Source organism: Anabrus simplex, chromosome 1, assembly GCF_040414725.1.
Source record: "Anabrus simplex isolate iqAnaSimp1 chromosome 1, ASM4041472v1, whole genome shotgun sequence".
Lineage (NCBI taxonomy): Eukaryota > Metazoa > Arthropoda > Insecta > Orthoptera > Tettigoniidae > Anabrus > Anabrus simplex.
The window spans coordinates 1,052,672,890-1,052,691,084 of NC_090265.1; the positions used below are offsets into that span (position 1 = coordinate 1,052,672,890).

Genomic DNA, 18,195 nt, shown 5'->3' on the forward strand with positions numbered 1-18,195 from the left:
TTTTACAATTGGCTCTATGTCTCACCGACACAGATAGGTCTTATGGTGACGATGGGATAGGAAAGACTAGGAGTGGAAATAAAGTGGCAGTGGCCTTAATTAAGGTACAGCCCCATTATTTGCCTAGTGTGGAAATGGGAAACCACAAAAAACTATCTTCAGGACTGCCGACAGTGGGATTCAAATGCACTATCTCCCGAATGCAAGCTCACAGCCGCGCACCCCAACCTGCACAGCCAACTCCCTCGGTAAAATGGTTCTGTATCAGCCCCTCATGCATAACCACAGCCGACTTGTCACACGAATAAGTGCTGCACACAGCCGTACAGTGCTGTGCAAAGTTCAAGGCTGCATAGCATTGCAATGTCGTCTTGAAACAACTGCCTGAAATACTAAATATTTTGTTCTAATACTGGCCGACTTTTGTGGATCCGTGGTAGAGTGTCGGCCTCCGGATCCCAAGATAGCAGGTTCAAACCCGGCAGAGGTAGTCGGATTTTTGAAGGGCGGAAAAAAGTCCATTCGACACTCCATGTCGTACGATGTCGGCATGTAAAAGATCTCTGGTGATACATTTGGTATTTACCCGACAAAATTAATTAAATCTCAGCCATAGACGCCCAAGAGAGATCCAGTTTACTCTGTCTGCCATCTAGCGGACCTAGAGTAAAACGGAACGTCGAAATTGACGAGCAGACAGCCAGATGGCGTCAAATCGAAATGTCTGCAAACGGTAGCTGAGGCCATACGATTATTATTATTTTATAAAATATATCAATATAACTCCTAAAACTATATTCTTACTTTTTGTCTCTCTGATTATGCCAATAACGAATCATACATGGTTGAACTTTGTATTTATGACTCTCCTACAGCATATTAAAATACATTCAACTTGAAGGATGCCGTAAAACTTGTTTTTATGCTCATTTTCATACCTGGTTGTGTACCAGATGCTTCCTAATTACACACTACATGCAGCCGCACGGAATGCAGAACTTGGAAGCTGGAAGGGGATTGAAAAATCTAGGGTAGTGGGAGAGAGTCATCAAAGGCCAATGAACATCAATGTATTGTGTAGTGGAACAATCCATTTCTGCCATTATGTAGGTATATGTGTATGTAAAATATTGAGGATTATTTCAGCATACTTTCATTCTGTACCCTGAAGGGGTACAGCAGGCCTAGAGGGTAACTCCCTCTCTCAGGCCAAGGAGATTTGTAGAGGTGATTTCAGTGCGAGTTGAGAAGGTAGTGGCTGTGGCCTATTACAAGATCTGTCCCGGCCTTTGTCTTAGTGCAGGACAGCCGACAATGGGGACCAGTCCCACAGTCTCCCGACTGTACAGCTGCAAGGATAACCTAAACTATAGTGACTATATTATAATACAATGTGGCCAAGCCCATGTGGCTGCCATGTTCATCCCAACCACTCCCACAGCCGATTGTGTCACGGCAAGGTTAGGAGCAAAGAAAGCAAAGAAAATATGAATGAACTGAAACACACTGAATTTTATAATTTCTATTTCATATTTATTAACTGGAAAAACAGGAAAATAATGATACTAGTAAATACATGTAATAACATCCATGTTCTCTATTAAGTTGACAGCATGTTGTTTACACACATTGCATGAGCTTATAACTGATTTTACTGTAAGCTACATACTGCATGTACATAAGTTGTATGAGAAAATGTTTTATTTAGAATAGATGACAGCGCTAGTTCACAAGTTAATCAATGCCAGATAATGCTGAATGAAATGGGCCTCTGGGACATCTGGCTTTCTTAATCATGAGGCAATGACATCAATGAAAATTAAATGTCGTATGGCTTTTAGTGCCGGGATATCTCAGAACGGGTTCGGCTCGCCAGGTGCAGGTCTTTCTATTTGACTCCCGTAGGCGACCTGCGCGTCGTGATGAGGATGAAATGATGATGAAGACAACACATACACCCAGCCCCCGTGCCGTAGGAATTAACCAATTAAAGTTAAAATCCCCGACCCGGCCGGGAATCGAACCCGGGGCCCTCTGAACCAAAGGCCAGTACGCTGACCGTTCAGCCAACGAGTCGGACAATGACATCAATGATTCACAGTGATTGAAACTGGTAAGATTTTTCTGTTATTGCACAAGCGTTTCTGAAGTTAATTTCTTCAGTATATACTGTGTAATTCAGTGAGAATGAGGCGTGTGATTGAAGTTAAATTGAAGATATAATTGATAATGATGATGCTTACTGTTTAAAGGAGCCTAACATCTAGGTCATCGGCCCCAAATGGAAGATAAAAATTTATTTATGAAGTGTTTGGGGTAACAATTAGAAAGGATTATCTCAAACTGCTGGAAGTGGCAAATTCTCCTAGAAGCATTAAAAGTGAGTCCCCAATGTTATTAACTATGTACTTGCATGTGCATACCATACAAGTCAAACTGGTACCGTACATTTGACAAAATTTCACGATATTGCCATTGATTTACCACATTATTTTTTATCTTCCACATTATGTAGTTTGTCGAAAGAATTCTGGTCACCTAAGTTTATCAACATACATACATACATACATACATACATACATACATTATCATTATAGACTGTTATGCCTTTCAGCGATCAGTCTGCAAGCCTCTTTATCAAACATTATTTAAATTACAGATGCATGTACTGCCACAGACTTGCTGCTAAAGATACTTTTCTTTCTTCTTGAATCAATTTTTAGCCTAAATACAATGTACCTTGTTATGAATGTGTTCAACAAATAATCATGACAGTCAGGCATTGCAGAAATTCACTTTCGATACCAAAAATCTTAATGTCAATAGACTTGCTTTGTGACTTCAAAAAATCAATTTTGTTAGAAAACAATTCTTCCATTTCTAATACAAACTGAAATGTAAGCTAATTTACAAACCATAATGTGCTCTCTTTGAAACATTTGAGTTAACTTCCCATAAGGTAAGCCATATTGCTCTAAACTATCTAAGATCTTTAAACATTTCTCACAGTGCCTGGAATTCTTATTAATGCTTTTAATTAGATGATCATGCTTGTTTAAAGGAGCCTAACATCAAGGCCATCGGCCCTCTTAATTAGATAACCCAAACAATACAGAGAATTCTTTTCAATGGGGGTCAAGCTTAGGCTCATTATACTGAAATGTTTAGGTATTTAAGGTTCTTGCACTTTTCTGCTGACACTAATTGCTTAGCACAATCAAGAAAACCTGTTAGAGCCTTAGAAAAGATGTCCACAAAACGATTGAGGAAGGAAATATTTTCATTATATGCATCAGAATTGCGTTTGCTTAATGCTACGGTTGTGCTACAACAAGTCATAAGCGCAAACCAATTTTCATCCAAATCTACAAACCAAGCACTAACACTAACACTACTGACGGAATGATGATGACCTTGACACCCAAATTTGATTGAAGTGACATGGGTACTCATCTTCTACAGTAACATTCAGTGCTAACTAGGACCTAAATTTTGTTGGTATGCAGTTAGTTCCTGTACATGAGATACCTCGACTTGAACAGACGGTAGGCCAAATTCTTCAACGATTGACTGATTGTTATTATTGACCATGCCTTTTAATATTCCTGAATAGGTGAACTGGATCTGGAATGGCATAGATTTTTTGTTTTTTGTCACAAGGATGCCAAAGTAATTAGCTACTGTCCTGTGACGTCCTGCAGTTACACTGACACTCCTCCAAAATCCTTTATTTGGTGCACTCATACCTGACACAACTGCCAAAATATTAAGACGTATTTCTTGGGGTTTCATTATAATGTCTGAAATAATATTTCCATACACAGCACCATCTGTACTTTCTCCAGTGAAAAAATATAGAACTGTTTCCATCTATTTAATAAACCACCCAACATAAACGCTAAAGCATGTGTAGCTCCCTCATTGTGAAGGCAATTTTCCCAATTAATGCATTGCATGAATTGTCATATTCATTCCCTGGTGTAATGGACACTTCATTCATTAACAGAACATTGGTTTTCTTCATTGCTAAAGAGATCACCTTTATTTGAAGTACTTAATAACATCCTCTAGAATGCCAGGCTGAAAAGGAATACCTTAACATTCCTACGAAGGGTTCTTTTAAGGAAGGAAGCGGATAATTTTGCTCCATGAGCTCTTCATAACCTGTATTTCCAAAATAAAATTTTAATTTGAGAGAGTTTTTGATTGTCACATTTTTATTCATTTACACTATTTACGCCCACATTGGAGCACCAAAATCAACCTTATACAATAAAATCTTTAAGAAATAAGTACATAAAAAAATAAGTTCATTTTTTAAAACTTGGTAATTTCTTCTTTTCCTGAAACTTCTTCATTCTAGACTATCTTGCAGCCCGTTCTTCTGCTGATATAACGTACCACTTACATTTTGATGTTTAAAGTGATTGTTTTGTATATTTGTTGTTTAGAATCATCTTCTCTGTTTTCAATTTGCTCTGTAGTAATTTTTAATTCATCCAAATCCATTTGTATTTCTTTAAACCAAGTGTTTTTTGTTTTACTATTCCAAAAGAAATCAAAAAGCTATTTTAGGAGTCTAAAATTTGGCAACCGGTATATATGTTCAAAAAATACAATCCTACGTTTTCTCATCATGTCAATAATTGATTCACTTTCTTTGTAAATTACTGAATTGGGTAAAAGTCTCCACTGGCCATCAACTTGATGTTTTTTATTAATAATTGTCCAGAGAATTCTTCTATCCACTTTCTGCAATTTGTCTGTTGTTGCTTGGGTATTAAGTTTGAATAATGTTTCACTTGCATACATTGCTTCTAGTTTGATGACGGAGTTATAATGGTGAAATTTAGCATTACCTGAAAGAGACTGCTTTTTGTAAATCGGCCATGAAATTTGTTGTGCTTGTCTCTATTTTAGAGTTCTATTATCAATGGATTCTTTTTCATTAGCATTCCAAGTGACAATTTCACCAAGATATTTAAATTTATTTAAAACTTTTATTTTCTGAGCATTATTCAACCCTGGAGAGGGCACGTAGAAATAATCCTGCGAGGAGGCGCGCACGGTGTTTTAGACCGGGTCATGAAAAAAAGAAGCACAAATTAAGCAAAAACTATTTTTAATATTACAGAACTAGTAAATAATTTTACACAAACTTGTAAATAATGTTCAAAGGTATTTCGACAATACAAAAAACGGATGTTAAACAATTGACGTTCATTCTGCGTCATCACTAGATTCTTGACTTTCCGTACTGCACCGAACACGTCACTGCCAAGTGTTCTTTGTAAACATGTCACTGGCATACATGGGACCTAGTCTTGGTTTCTCTGTTTTTTGCTGTTGCAGTAGGCCTTTCCAGTTCTTGTAGAGCTGCAGAGGGCTGCTCTTCATCACACAATCCTAACATTTAGCGAATGTTCTTTTTTAGCCCTGTTGGGAGAGTCTGAATACAGTTCTTGCAAATCTCTCACGCATAGCTGTTGGTTTAGTTCTTTCAAATAATTACACCTTTGAATGTTAAAGTTACCTTTCGCATGCCTTTACATTATATACGAATTAATTCAAGTAATGTTCAAGATTGTAAAAAACAAAGTCACTGGCCAACGGTGGCTTGTGCGTGAAAATGAGTAACACTCTTTATATGTCTTTCAATTCCTCTTTCCCTGTTTCTATCCATGATACGTTGGACTTCACTACATATATGAACGCAGTTTTTTTTACACAAAAATAAAACAAAATTGACACATTCCTGGTATATTAACTGAAAAAATCAAGTAAAATTTAATTCATAAACACGCATACGTCGTGGGGTGCGTCAGGTGTTTTAGACCGGGTCCGTCAAGCAATGCACTTAGGCTGAAACTGAGGAGCATGAGGGATGAATTGTTTATGCACACCGATAGTAGACGAGTGCAATGTAAGGTACTGAGGGAAGGAAGCTAGCGGCCCATTAACTTTAAGAATTATAAACATTTATCTCTGAACCAAGTTGAATAGACCGTGACACGCCCTCTCCAGGGTTAATGTGATATGTGGAGTATCAAGTTGAAAGGATGGCATCATTTCCGTTTACTCGAAATATATTTTCAACCCAACCTTCGCTGCTAATCTTCCTAGTTCCTCTACTTGAAATTTTGCTTCTTCTATACTATTTGCTAATAGCGCCAGATCATCAGCAAATGCAAGACAATTTAGTTGAATATTTCTTCCAATCTTAACTAATTGTGGGAACGGCATTACCATCTCAGAATTGTTTTCCCCATCCTCCCATAATTATCCCACATATACGGTTCAAAACATGCCTAGTGAAATGAAATTGCATGCCGGTCATTCCAACTAACTATATTGTGAGTACTTTGATTGATGATGATGATGATGATGATTGTTGTTTAAAGGGGCCTAACATCTAAGTCATCGGCCCCAAATGAGACGAAATAAAATGACAAATTAAAAGCCCAAAAACATCCACTGACCACAATTCAAAACGTGAGGACGAAGAACGAATGGATGGATATGAAGTTAAAACAATCAGTGGATCCGACCCGCAATGCCCCACATTCCCAGAAACTAGCGTTAAACAATAGTATTACTGACCACGGGACTGCTTCTAAAGCACAATACTGAATTGATGATGCTTGTAGTCTAAACGGGTCCAACTCTAGGTCATCAACCCCTCATAATGGTACTTATTGCTAGGAAAGTAGAACCATGATATTTGTCATGTTGCGGTACTAATCAAAAGTAACATAGTCTCGCGGTATTCCACACATTATGGTACTACTCACAGATAATGTAATGCGCACATGTAACACAGACCTATGGTGTTTCGCACATTGTGTCGCTATTTACAGGCAAAGCATACCTATGGTGTTCTTCACAAAAGTGGACTAACCATAGGGACTCGCACTATCCCGTGGTGTTCCTCACATAGTGGGTACTAATCATAGGCAAGCCAGAACCATGGGTTCCCTCATCCCATGGTGTCGCTCATATAGTGCTACTAATCACAGATACTGTAAAAGCCATCGCGCTTTCGGTTACTACTAATCACAAACCTATTTGGTACCCAACACAGTGGTACTACGCGCAAGTAAAAGCAACTCATGGTGTTCCTTGCATGGTGGTCCTAATTACAAGTAGTATCATGGTTATAATTTGATCATCCATTGGTCACCCCTTTTAGTTGCCTCTTACGACAGGCAGGGGATACCTTGGGTGTATTCTTCATCTGCGTCCCCCACCCACAGGGGGTTGTGTGTTTGGTCCACGAGAGGTATTTTATTTCCCTCAAGTCTGCCGGAGAAGCCGGTTAGGACCCACTCTATCCGCCATTGGGAGTATCACCTCGCCCCTGCTATGCCAGCATAGTAGGTTCGTGGAGTACTTTGATTACCTTTAAAAAAATTAAGTACAATGAACTTATTTCACATAAATGTGATGTATCAGCAGGAGACCAACCTTCTCTTTTAACCATGGCCTGTTGGTACAGCCGAAAGCACAAAAACCCAGCATTTTCACCAACTCTGCAAATTACGACCATTAAAACAATGTGTTTACAATACAGTGCTAGGGATGATTATGGTGGATCGAGCGCAACTCCAGGCGCAGCCAATCAGAAATCAAACCGAGTTGGCTGCACTATATCTATATAGTCACTGCAGCCTAAACTAGCAGCTGTTAAGCCAAAGCCTATGCTATTCGTATAATAGGGCGTAATTGTAGTATTCTAATCTGCTGTCCTCATATAACAGAGTCTGAGGGTATTATCCTTTACATATTGTTGCTCTTTAGGTAAAAATATATTACAATTAACAATCCAATCTATGGTCAACAATAAGCATTGGTAACGTACTTCCTTCCTCCACACCTGGTTCCTCACAATCTGGTAGGCGCAGAATACATTTCCCTGCTGAATAAGCATTGTAAATGTCTAATAATGGCCATTATTTATACTAACGAGTTCCTATCTCCCGTTGGAACATAGATAGCACATTGAAGACCTGCATTCTTTTATGAATGGGTCAATAATTAACTGACCAGAGTAAGGGTTAACGTCGCACCAACACATCAAAAGTTTTCGGCAATGGAGGGATGGGAAAGGGCTGTTATTGGCAAGGTAGTGGCTGTGGCCTTAATTAAGATACAGCCCCAGCATTTTCCTGGTGTGAAAATGTGAAACCACGGAAAACCCTATTCAGAGCTGCTGAAGGTGGGATTGAAATCCACCATCTCCTGAATGCAATCTCACAGCAAGATTATATTGTGGCGTGACGAGCAAACAGAGAGGAAGTAAAAGGGCAACTCGACATATTGAGCGAGAGAATCGAAAATTATGGAATGCTAGTTGCTTTACGTCGCACCAACACAGATAGGTCTTATGGCGACGATGGGACAGGAATGGCCTAGGAATTGGAAGGAAGCGGCCGTGGCCTTAAGGTACAGCCCCAGCATTTGCCTGGTGTGGAAATGGGAAACCATCTTCAGGGCTGCCAAGAGTGGGGTTCGAACCCACTATCTCCTGGATGCGATTAAAGTGGTTGAAAGTGATTAAGAATAAGTAGAAGGAACTTGGACTGGAACAAACTGGTGGTCAGAGTGAGGAAGAAGGACGGGTGCCATAAACATCCCAACCCAGCTGAAGCTGGACAGGGGAACTGGATGATTACTTTTTTAAAAATTACTTACAAACACTTGAGGATAGTCTACCACTAGTGAACTCTTGGAATGTTTACAATCCACTGTGTTGCAATATCCAAATTTGCAATGACATCACCAATCATAAAAGCAGTATGTTGTTTAACTTCATAGTATAACAGATAAAATTATTAGATGTTCTGTTCTGGGTGTCCGGAGTTCAATTACAGTCCTGTTAGAGATTTAAGGTGATTAAAGTCACTGGTATGTGGTTGAAAAGGTACAGAGTGTGCATCGGAAGAGATACACCACCTTCAGGGATGAAAGATTACTTCTTTATTTGTATATTGAATAAATTGTTTATCATCACTGCCCCTGTTGCACCTCGATGAGTAGGCCCTAACAGTTACGTGAACAAATTGGATCCACGAAATGTCACTGTAATATTTGTCCCAAATGGAAGATAAGTGCTTTTACTCAAATAAAGTGCAAAATCTGCAGTAAATTAAGAAATAGTACAAAATATTTTACTTGTAGACAATAATATGGATAGGCCTACATATTTTTATCACCTTACAACTATTTTTTCTGCTACGTCGCCACGCTTCCGTATGTGTTTTGTTTGTCTAACACTTTCATGTGTGATGTCTTTGCTCACTGAAGTTATTTGAATTAATTAAGTGTCTTTTCTTCATGTTGCTTCTTCGTTTTGTGCCCTAACTCATTCATTATTGGTCCAGGGATCATGCTATTTTGCCGTTTGGACTGCCTGCGCTAGTCATATGGACAAAAATAATGAGAATTCACAGACATAGCACTCCCATTCGTCGGTGCTAGCCCTGGAGCAGCGGAACGCAACATAAGGGAGTCCTGTCTACAGCCCGTAAGTACGTATATTATAGGCACACTTTTTCTGGATATATTTCTACCCTAGTGCTGAATCGGTCGACCTCGGCAATCTTCGAGATTCGTACTGGCAACCTTTCAAACACAAGCTATGAATCGCTTATGCATCGCTGTGCGACATCTGGCATACATTTAACGTACTAGTACTGTTGTTGTTTACACTGCAAAGCCAAACTATAGAATTCATACTAGGAACAAGATTTGCATCGAGAAATGTTATATAATGTGTGTGTGACACAGTTGTTGGCTTAAGATAATAACGGTTTAGAAACTTCATATTGATCGATCATTTTCTCGATTCAATTTAATTTCATTTTCATTCAGTTAGCAGCACTAACGGAACCGGGAGAGCTCCCTCCTAACCACCGTACACAAATACATCCAGAAAAAGTGTGCAGATAATACATATTTCTCTAGTAATGACGGTATTTAATTTATCGCTGATTTTACACTTTATTTAAGTAAAAGCAATTATTATCTTCCATTTGGGACAAATATTACAGTTTTGTTTCGTGGATCGGATTCGTTCACATAACCAGCCCTAACATTTGAGGCAGCACAATCTACATCCAATGAGTACGTAAATCTGGATTAGATTTAACAAACAGAAATAGTACCACATTACAGTCGACATGAAACTCTTTCAGGCTACACATTAAGGGAAGGGTAACAGCAGCCATCAGAGGAATGTATGATATAGAGAACATCACTAGGCTTTCACTGCAACAGCGGTTACGTCGCGCATTCCTATCTACAAAATGTCACTGTAAAATTTGTCACAAATGGAACATAATAATTGCTTTTAGACAGTTGAAGTCTAAAATCTGCAGTAAATTAAGAAATATTTTATTTTTGGTGAATATTATGTATAGCCTACCTACTTTACAAGTACTTTTGGTGCTACGCTCACAGTAACACACGTTAAGTCTTTTGTTTGTCTTACACTTTCAACAATTTCGTGTGTGATGTCTGCGTTCACTGAAGTTCTTTGCATTCGTTTTATTGCTTCAGGTGCAAGTTCTAGCTCGTTTGGGTGCCACTGACATTTCCTGAATTGTATCGCGATATGCAAGATTTAATAGGCGACAAAAAGCTATGGCCAATGTACATAAGAAGAATTCTGTGGACTAGTGATTTACTGGTCCAGGGATCATGCTATTTTTTTTTATCGTGAATGCTATTGACCTCCATTTTGCTGTTTCAACTGGCTGCTCTAGTCATATGGACAAAGATAATGAGAGTCCACAGACATAGCACTCCCCTTTCTCGGTTCTAGTCCTGGACCTTGAGAAATTAACAAAAGACGACACCAGCAGCGAAATACAACAAAGGAGTCCTGTGTACTGGTCTTAAGAATGTATTCATATTTCTCTAATAACGACTGTATTTCTTAGTATACCGCAGATTTTTTCACTTCATTTAAGTAAAAGCAATTATTATGTTCCATTTGTGACAAATTTTACAGTGACATTTCGTAGATAGGAATGTGCGATGTAACCGCAAACAGTAATGATTTTATTTCATGCTAAAACAACCCCAATATTAACATATGGTTTAGAAATGATTTGGGAGAAATTGACTGTGACAGGCCTAACTCCATTAGGCAGCATCAAATCCAGATACTTGAAGTTGCTAGGAGTACTGAAGTCAACTCAATCCTGAAGAGTGTAAGAGTTAAGGGAACCATTTTACATTGAAGACTCGCAACTGAAACTTCCACTACCTAATACAAAACAAGCAGAGGAAGCAATTAAAAGAAGAAAACAGAAATGCACAGAAATCTCTAGCGATTTCTACACCATGGATGTAATGATCGACAGGAGATGGACAAGCGAGAACCAAGAATTGAGGTTTGTGATGATGCAACTAGATCAGAATTCTACCAAGAAGTAAGAACACTTCTTTGGGATGACACGATTCCAAAACCAGCCAAAATGATGATGTTTAACAGCTATTTCATACCGATATTCACCTACGGTATTGACGTGTGCACCCTCACAAAAAGAGATTCATCAAGACTGCAAGCATCAGAGATGAAATTTCTTAGATCCATCATCCGGAAGACCAAGATGGATAAGTTAAGAAATGAAGAGGTGAGGAAAGAAACCGGAATAAAGGCATCCCTATTAGACCGAATCAGCACATCCAGACTACAGTGGTACGGGCATGTGATGAGGATGGAGCCTACAAGAACAGCCAGAATAAATTTGGAAAGACAGGTGGAGGGAAAAACACCTTCAGGAAGATCTAAAACCCGATGGATGGACATTATCAAGGTTGATCTAGTTAACCAGGGGATGGACAGTGGATGATGTTCTCCATGACAAGTTGTATATGGACAGGAAGAAGTGGAAGAGACTCATTAACAGCACCCGGGAAACTGGAACTCTACGATGATGATGCAACTTGCCGTGCGTGGTTTTCATCACAAGACGTCACAATAAGAAGTTCCACGTACTGAACAATGAGTGCCTATGCATGTTTTGTGGAAATATCATGTAACGAACTGCGGGAAATTAGAAAGATCTCTAGTTGACTACAGCAAGGAGTAATTAACTCAACTTTATTTTCCATAATTTATGAGTATGTACCTTTTTCTTCTTTGGCCATTAGGCTCCAATAAATTAATCTAAGGTAACACAAACACAATAATTTTGGTTATTTTTGTTTCTATCGACAATACTACAAAACTGGAGCTCTAAAAAAGGAAAATTATATGTCCAAAGTTTTTTTATTATTATGTGTGACTACTGGAACAATCAAATCAGTACACCTATCAGAACTTTTTAATTTGACATTTGTACAAGAAACAAGTCACTTTTCTATTTGTCAAGGATAAATGAAAATGAAAAGAAGAAAGAAGAAAAGGGTGGGTGGTAAATAATGTAGATCTTATTCATGATCAGAAGGAGAGAGAGAGAGAGAGAATGACAGGACACATCTGGAAGACAAACAAGGCTCGTTCAGTTGATTTGTGAGGGTAGTGTAGGTATTAAGAACAGTATGGGTAGGCTAAAAAAAGACAAATGACAAACAGATTAGAATAGATGTAGTAGTTTTATAGAAATAGCACAGGATAAGGTGGCACGTAGAGCAGTATCAAACCAGTCTGTGGATTGATGACACAAACAACAATGCATACATACCTTGACTTGCTCATTATTACTGAATTGTAGTATAAGGTCACAGAATTCACTTCTGGTGAAAAATTGCTGAAGTCTCTGAAGAAAAAATATTCCCCAGTTATCAACTTTCACTTGCTTGATACCACTTCCTTCACTCATGTTTGGTTCCTTCGCATTCTCCTTTGAATTCACATCCTGTATTTTTAAAAAGAAGTTTAAAATGTACAAATGTCAAAATTAGCACTAAGTAAGAACAATATGAAAGAACAGTAACAGTCAGGAAATATAAGAGTGAACACTGAGAATTTTTTTTACAGCACACCACACTGTCTAGGGTCCATTGGTAAATATAACCAAAATACACTTTATACATCTTGACAGATGTACTAAGTAACCATAAGACACTAAGTAAGATACGATGGCATAATTTTCTACCTACAGCAGAACAATCTTCATAATCTGAGACGATATAAAAATCTCTTTATCGGCAGTTTTTCATACAGCTATCATCATAAAAGAGTAGAAGTAAATTAGAGAATACAAGGGGTAACCTAGATCCCCCACCATCTTGGTAAGTCTCTTAAAAGTTCTTGAAGATCACGCAAGTAAAAGAACATTACGTGATAAACAAATTAAAGTATGTAGAAGGAAACGGTAACACATTGAACCATTCACCTGTCAGTTCTAAAAACATTATAACGATGATAAACAAGTCATGTACATGGCAAATACCTTTTCACAAACAAATCGTAGCTTTCACATAAAATAAACGGCATGCAAGGTCATTCACAGCCCCTAACTAAACATAAAACTGTTCCAGGCTTACAGCCAAATCAATAATAATATAACATTCGTCACTAAAAAGTAAATTAAATTAGAACTTAAAATTGTCAATATTGTCTACTACTAATTCAAATATACAGACCAAGTGCTGAATGCTCCACACATACGACCCAGCTCCATCTCTTAGCTCAACCTCGATTGCCAACGACGTATTGAACAACTTAGTTATGAAAGCTACGCATAGATAGCGGCACAAAATCTAAATAACCTTCTCCTTGCTGAGAATTAATCAATAGGTTCCCTGGTACCAAAAAGTGGAATATACAACGTAATATCGACCATGGTTAAAATATTTTCATGACAATTGAACACATAGAGAATTATACATTTATTCGAGATAGGGATAATAATACTTATTGAAGAAGAGATCCAGAAGTGCAAGACCATTTTGCAAACATCCTTGCACTAGAAATTTATCATAAGGTCGTCCAATAAGTGATGAATTTAACATTTGAGCGCTGCGATTGATCGGTCAGCTGTTATTTACGCGCGGCTTTCTACGTCATTCAGCCGCTCTTCTGGTTGCAATTAGCTGCGTACCTTGTTGACTATCACATCGTATTTTTTACAAGTATTTAAGTACCTACAGCATTATTATTGTAGTTATTCCCGTTGAATTGTGTAATAAGTTTATGCTAGTGTTTTAAGTCGGTTCAGTTTAATATTTAGGTTATAAGGTTTAGTATTCCAGTGCTTTAGCTTTAATGATAGGTTCTTTACTTTTTTAAAAATTCAAGTTTAATGTTGTGCCGTACTGCTCATATAGCTGGCGAAATGTCGAAGTCTCAGGAACACGAAAGATTAACTGTCACTGCTGTGGGCAGTATGGATATTCGTCTTGAGAGTCAAAGTTCAACTTCTTCATGCGACGACAGTGAGAGGGAGAGCATCGGTGCAGCAGTCCGGGTGGAAGATAAGATGGAGAGAATCGCATCCATCCCTACTGATTAAAACAGAAGTCCAAGCGGTGAGTAAAAGATCGTTCTCCTTATTGAAAGGCACTATGCTTTTGTGGTTGTTATGAAGGCTCTGTGTTATGCAATATATGTGTATGCTGCTTGCCGATAGGAGCTCCCTGAATATCATAAATTGTTTTAAAACAGACTACGTTTAGAAGTATCTGTGATTATTTATTGACGACATTCCGTGCATAAATCTACAAGCATTTTTGCTTGTCATATTAATGCCCATGATTGTTGTATGTATTGTGTATTGCCAGTGGCGGATTTAGTGGGTGGTCTGCAGGACTGCAATTACCCCCCCCCCCCCCGGTTCTTCACACGAAATTTACGCGAAGCAACATTACATATTAAATAGGGAAATATTGCCAATCCCTTCTGCGAGTTCCTTTAACACTTGATTTTCAACTCCGGAATAGCGCAACAATTGAATGCTTCTCTTCACAGGATAATGTCGTATTATTCCACTTCTCCCTCTTGGGACAGCCAGGACCATTGCCTTCTAGTATACATCGCCTCCCCCACTTTAAGAATACATGTGAACATCAAGAAGTACACACTTTCTCCACCGGAACGCTGCAAGCGTGGTGGTGGTGGTGATTATTGTTTTAAGAGGAAGTACTGCAAGCGTGGCCAGTCAGAACGTGCGGCACGCAGTTCCCCACAGCTGTTAGGTTTACATTCTGGTGATTTTCCTGTTGATCGGCTTACTGTTTAAGTATTTCACCCTCTCAAAACGTTCAGTCACTTCATCTCCAATGTTCTTTAAGATACTCGGGATAAGAGTTTTGCAGATTACCTGACCTAATTTCTCAGCATGATTAGAACTGTCATTTGAGTCGCACTTCAAAACCTCCAAACTCTTCAAAACAGGCAGAACTACGGTAGTTAAAGGTTTACAAGCTCCTGTATTAACAAATTTTGCAGCTTCACACACGAAATCATTAACAATGTTTATAATCCACATCAACCGTTCTGATGGATAGAAGAAGACATTACACCGATCTTACATAAAAATTATGTCTATTAGTGGAGAACTGCATTTTTCTTGTTGAATTAGGCTACGGCATGATTCATAAGTTATATCTTTTCTTATTTCCTTCACAACGAAACCACTGAGGAAAGCAAGTGATGCAACTTTAACAGACACTACCTCCAGACCTGTAAAAGAAATAAGGGTACCTATTAAGTTTACTGCATAATAACAGTATGGTTATTATTTAGAATACTGTTATCTAATAACCAACAGTAAATAAATTTTGTAAAAGTGAGAATACGTACAATGCGGCTTGTGAAGATTTGGCAGGATTTCTGTCACTGTTCCTGGAATGCTAGGGATCACTTCCGATGGGACTGATTTAGATTACATGACACAGCTAATTACATTCATCTCACGAGTATGTTGATTTCGCCGTTTCAAAGGAATTCCTATCTTTAAAATTTTGTTGAGGGCAAGTACTACAGCCTTTGAATCCAGCATGTCATTGTTGCCTGAGGTTCTCCTCAAAATGCTAAAGAACATTTATAGGGAATCGCTGTTAAATACTCTAGTTAGCACAAAATGAAAGCCAGACGACAATAAGTATCGGATACAGAGAACTGTAGAGCACGTAGTTAGCGAATGGCCTAGTAAGTTTCATTGCTGAGAAAACTCGCTCCTTGCTCATGGCATGCTTCCTTCACATCCTCAAGATATACCAGAAACTCACTCTCCAGCCAGTGAAGCCTGTCATTTTTTAGTATCTTCTCGTCTAAAATGTCGCACTGGACATCAACGGAACGATGAAATTCATGATTTGCGGGACACTCGTGCAGGGAAACACCTGAAGTATTACTTTCGTCACAGCTTGGCTCAGTTAATTCATATTTCCCTTTCTTACCTTTGGCAATGACTGAATGTTTTATAATAGGTCTACGTTCTGCTTTGATCTGTTGGACTTTGTAAGATGGATAAGAAGGGAAAACAGAGGGAACAGCAGTATCCTGCAGTTTCTAAATTTTCAATCCAGGTCGATAGTTAGACTCACGAAAATGAAGGCTACATACCACAGAAGATTGCCAAGAAAGGAATGCCCCGAAATCACCACAAGTGGCGTAAAATAGCCACGAACAGAACATTAGAGTAATTGAAGACAAGGAAACGTCATCTGATAACGCCGAAGAGGGCACTTGGACGGAGGCTGTGAAGCGAAACCGGCACCGTAGACAGGTAATCATAGGTTCGAGAAAGACTGATGAAACTAGCAACCTAAGTGCGGCTGATAGAACAGCCTGGTTGTATATAGGCAAACTTCATCAGAACACGGAGAGAGAGGATATTATTAAATTCCTTCGAGATAACAATATATCTGATGACATTATTTGTGACCAATTAGACGCAAAATGTATAAAGAAGGCGTTTCGAATTGGTATTGGTTTCGACCACCTAGAAAAAATAAATAATCCAGAATTCTGGCCAGGGAGGATTTTGGTCAGGAGGTATAATTTTCAACCCCATAACGGCTCGGCTACAATGCTCTCAACCAAATCCTGATAAGGACGACAACGTTTTGCCTACATCAAAGATTAAGCTACTATTATGGAACATTGAAGGACTGCTGAGCATGACAAACATACTAGAAGAGATTATACAGGAATGTGATGTAATAATCCTAGTGGAAACATTTTTAACGCATGCGTGGCAAACCAGTAGACATTATTCAACATTCGTCATGGCAGAAAAATCTCCAGTAGGGAGGCCCAAAGGAGGCATTGCATGTCTGTTCACTGATCAATTCTCGACATTTAGTGTACAATACAGATCTACGAACATTTTAGTAGTTCGAACGAAGCCGTGTGTTTGTGTGTGTGTATATTTCCAGCCAGATTTCTCATCAAGTGAAATTATTGAGGAAGCTAGTAAAGTTTTAACTGTGACTACTAGGGATGATGCCATTATCATTGCCGGAGACCTAAATTGTCGCATTGATACAGAATATCGAAAATCAACAGAAGTTTTGGACTTCTTAGAAGAGGAAGGTCTTCGGTATGTGAATGCCTCTGACATGAATACCTACATGTCTCATAATGGTGCTAGCACAATAGACCTGGTGTTTATAAACTCCAAGTTTGTGCCGATCAAGCAGGAGGTTATTCTCGAGGCGCAACGGAAACACCTACCAGTTGCAACTTCCTTACAGCTGGAGAATAGGCCTAGTGCGCTTGATACAGTTAGGCCCGGTTGTATAAAGACATCTGACTGGAGATCAATTAAGAACTTAGTTCTGAAAATGAGCTGAGATTACGACTTCATTGTGTTGTATAAAACTGAACTCGGTTTACACATATGTAGTTCAAATGTAATCGGAGTTCAAAAAGTGGACGTGGCAACACCGCAAAACAAATGAAATACGAAATAGCTCGGCCATTGGATAATACATAAATGGCGGGATTGACCTGGCCGTGACTGTAAACAAATGAAATAAGAAACTGCCGTGACTGTCGAAGAAGGAGAAGAAGATCATATTGAAATCTCGCGAAGTAAACATGGAAAGAACTTCAAAGGAGCGTTCTGCGAATTTCACACCGAAATAAAAGGACGATCTGGTGGATATTGTACTATCAAGGTACAAACATATAATAGAAAATAAAAAAACCGATATGGTGACATCAAAGTTGAAAGAGAAAGCCGTTGACTTGTCAATTTAAAGAGATCTCCAACAACCATTTGAAAACTTCTTGTA

General features: G+C 38.6%; 1 protein-coding gene across 3 annotated transcripts in view; it reads right to left on the reverse strand.

The window, feature by feature from the left end:
* Cp190 (centrosome-associated zinc finger protein CP190) overlaps window positions 1-13,709 on the reverse strand; it is a 153,558-nt gene extending 139,849 nt beyond the window's left edge. The window contains exons 1-2 of one of the 3 annotated variants that reach the window (XM_067137076.2): window positions 13,597-13,709; window positions 12,693-12,866 (exon numbers count right to left, since the gene is read on the reverse strand). In XM_067137076.2, coding sequence (XP_066993177.2) covers window positions 12,693-12,830 — 138 coding nt within the window. In that variant the 5' untranslated portion in view covers window positions 12,831-12,866; window positions 13,597-13,709. The other 2 variants (XM_067137077.2, XM_067137078.2) reach the window with 2 other exon arrangements.
* Window positions 13,710-18,195: the final 4,486 nt, after the last annotated feature.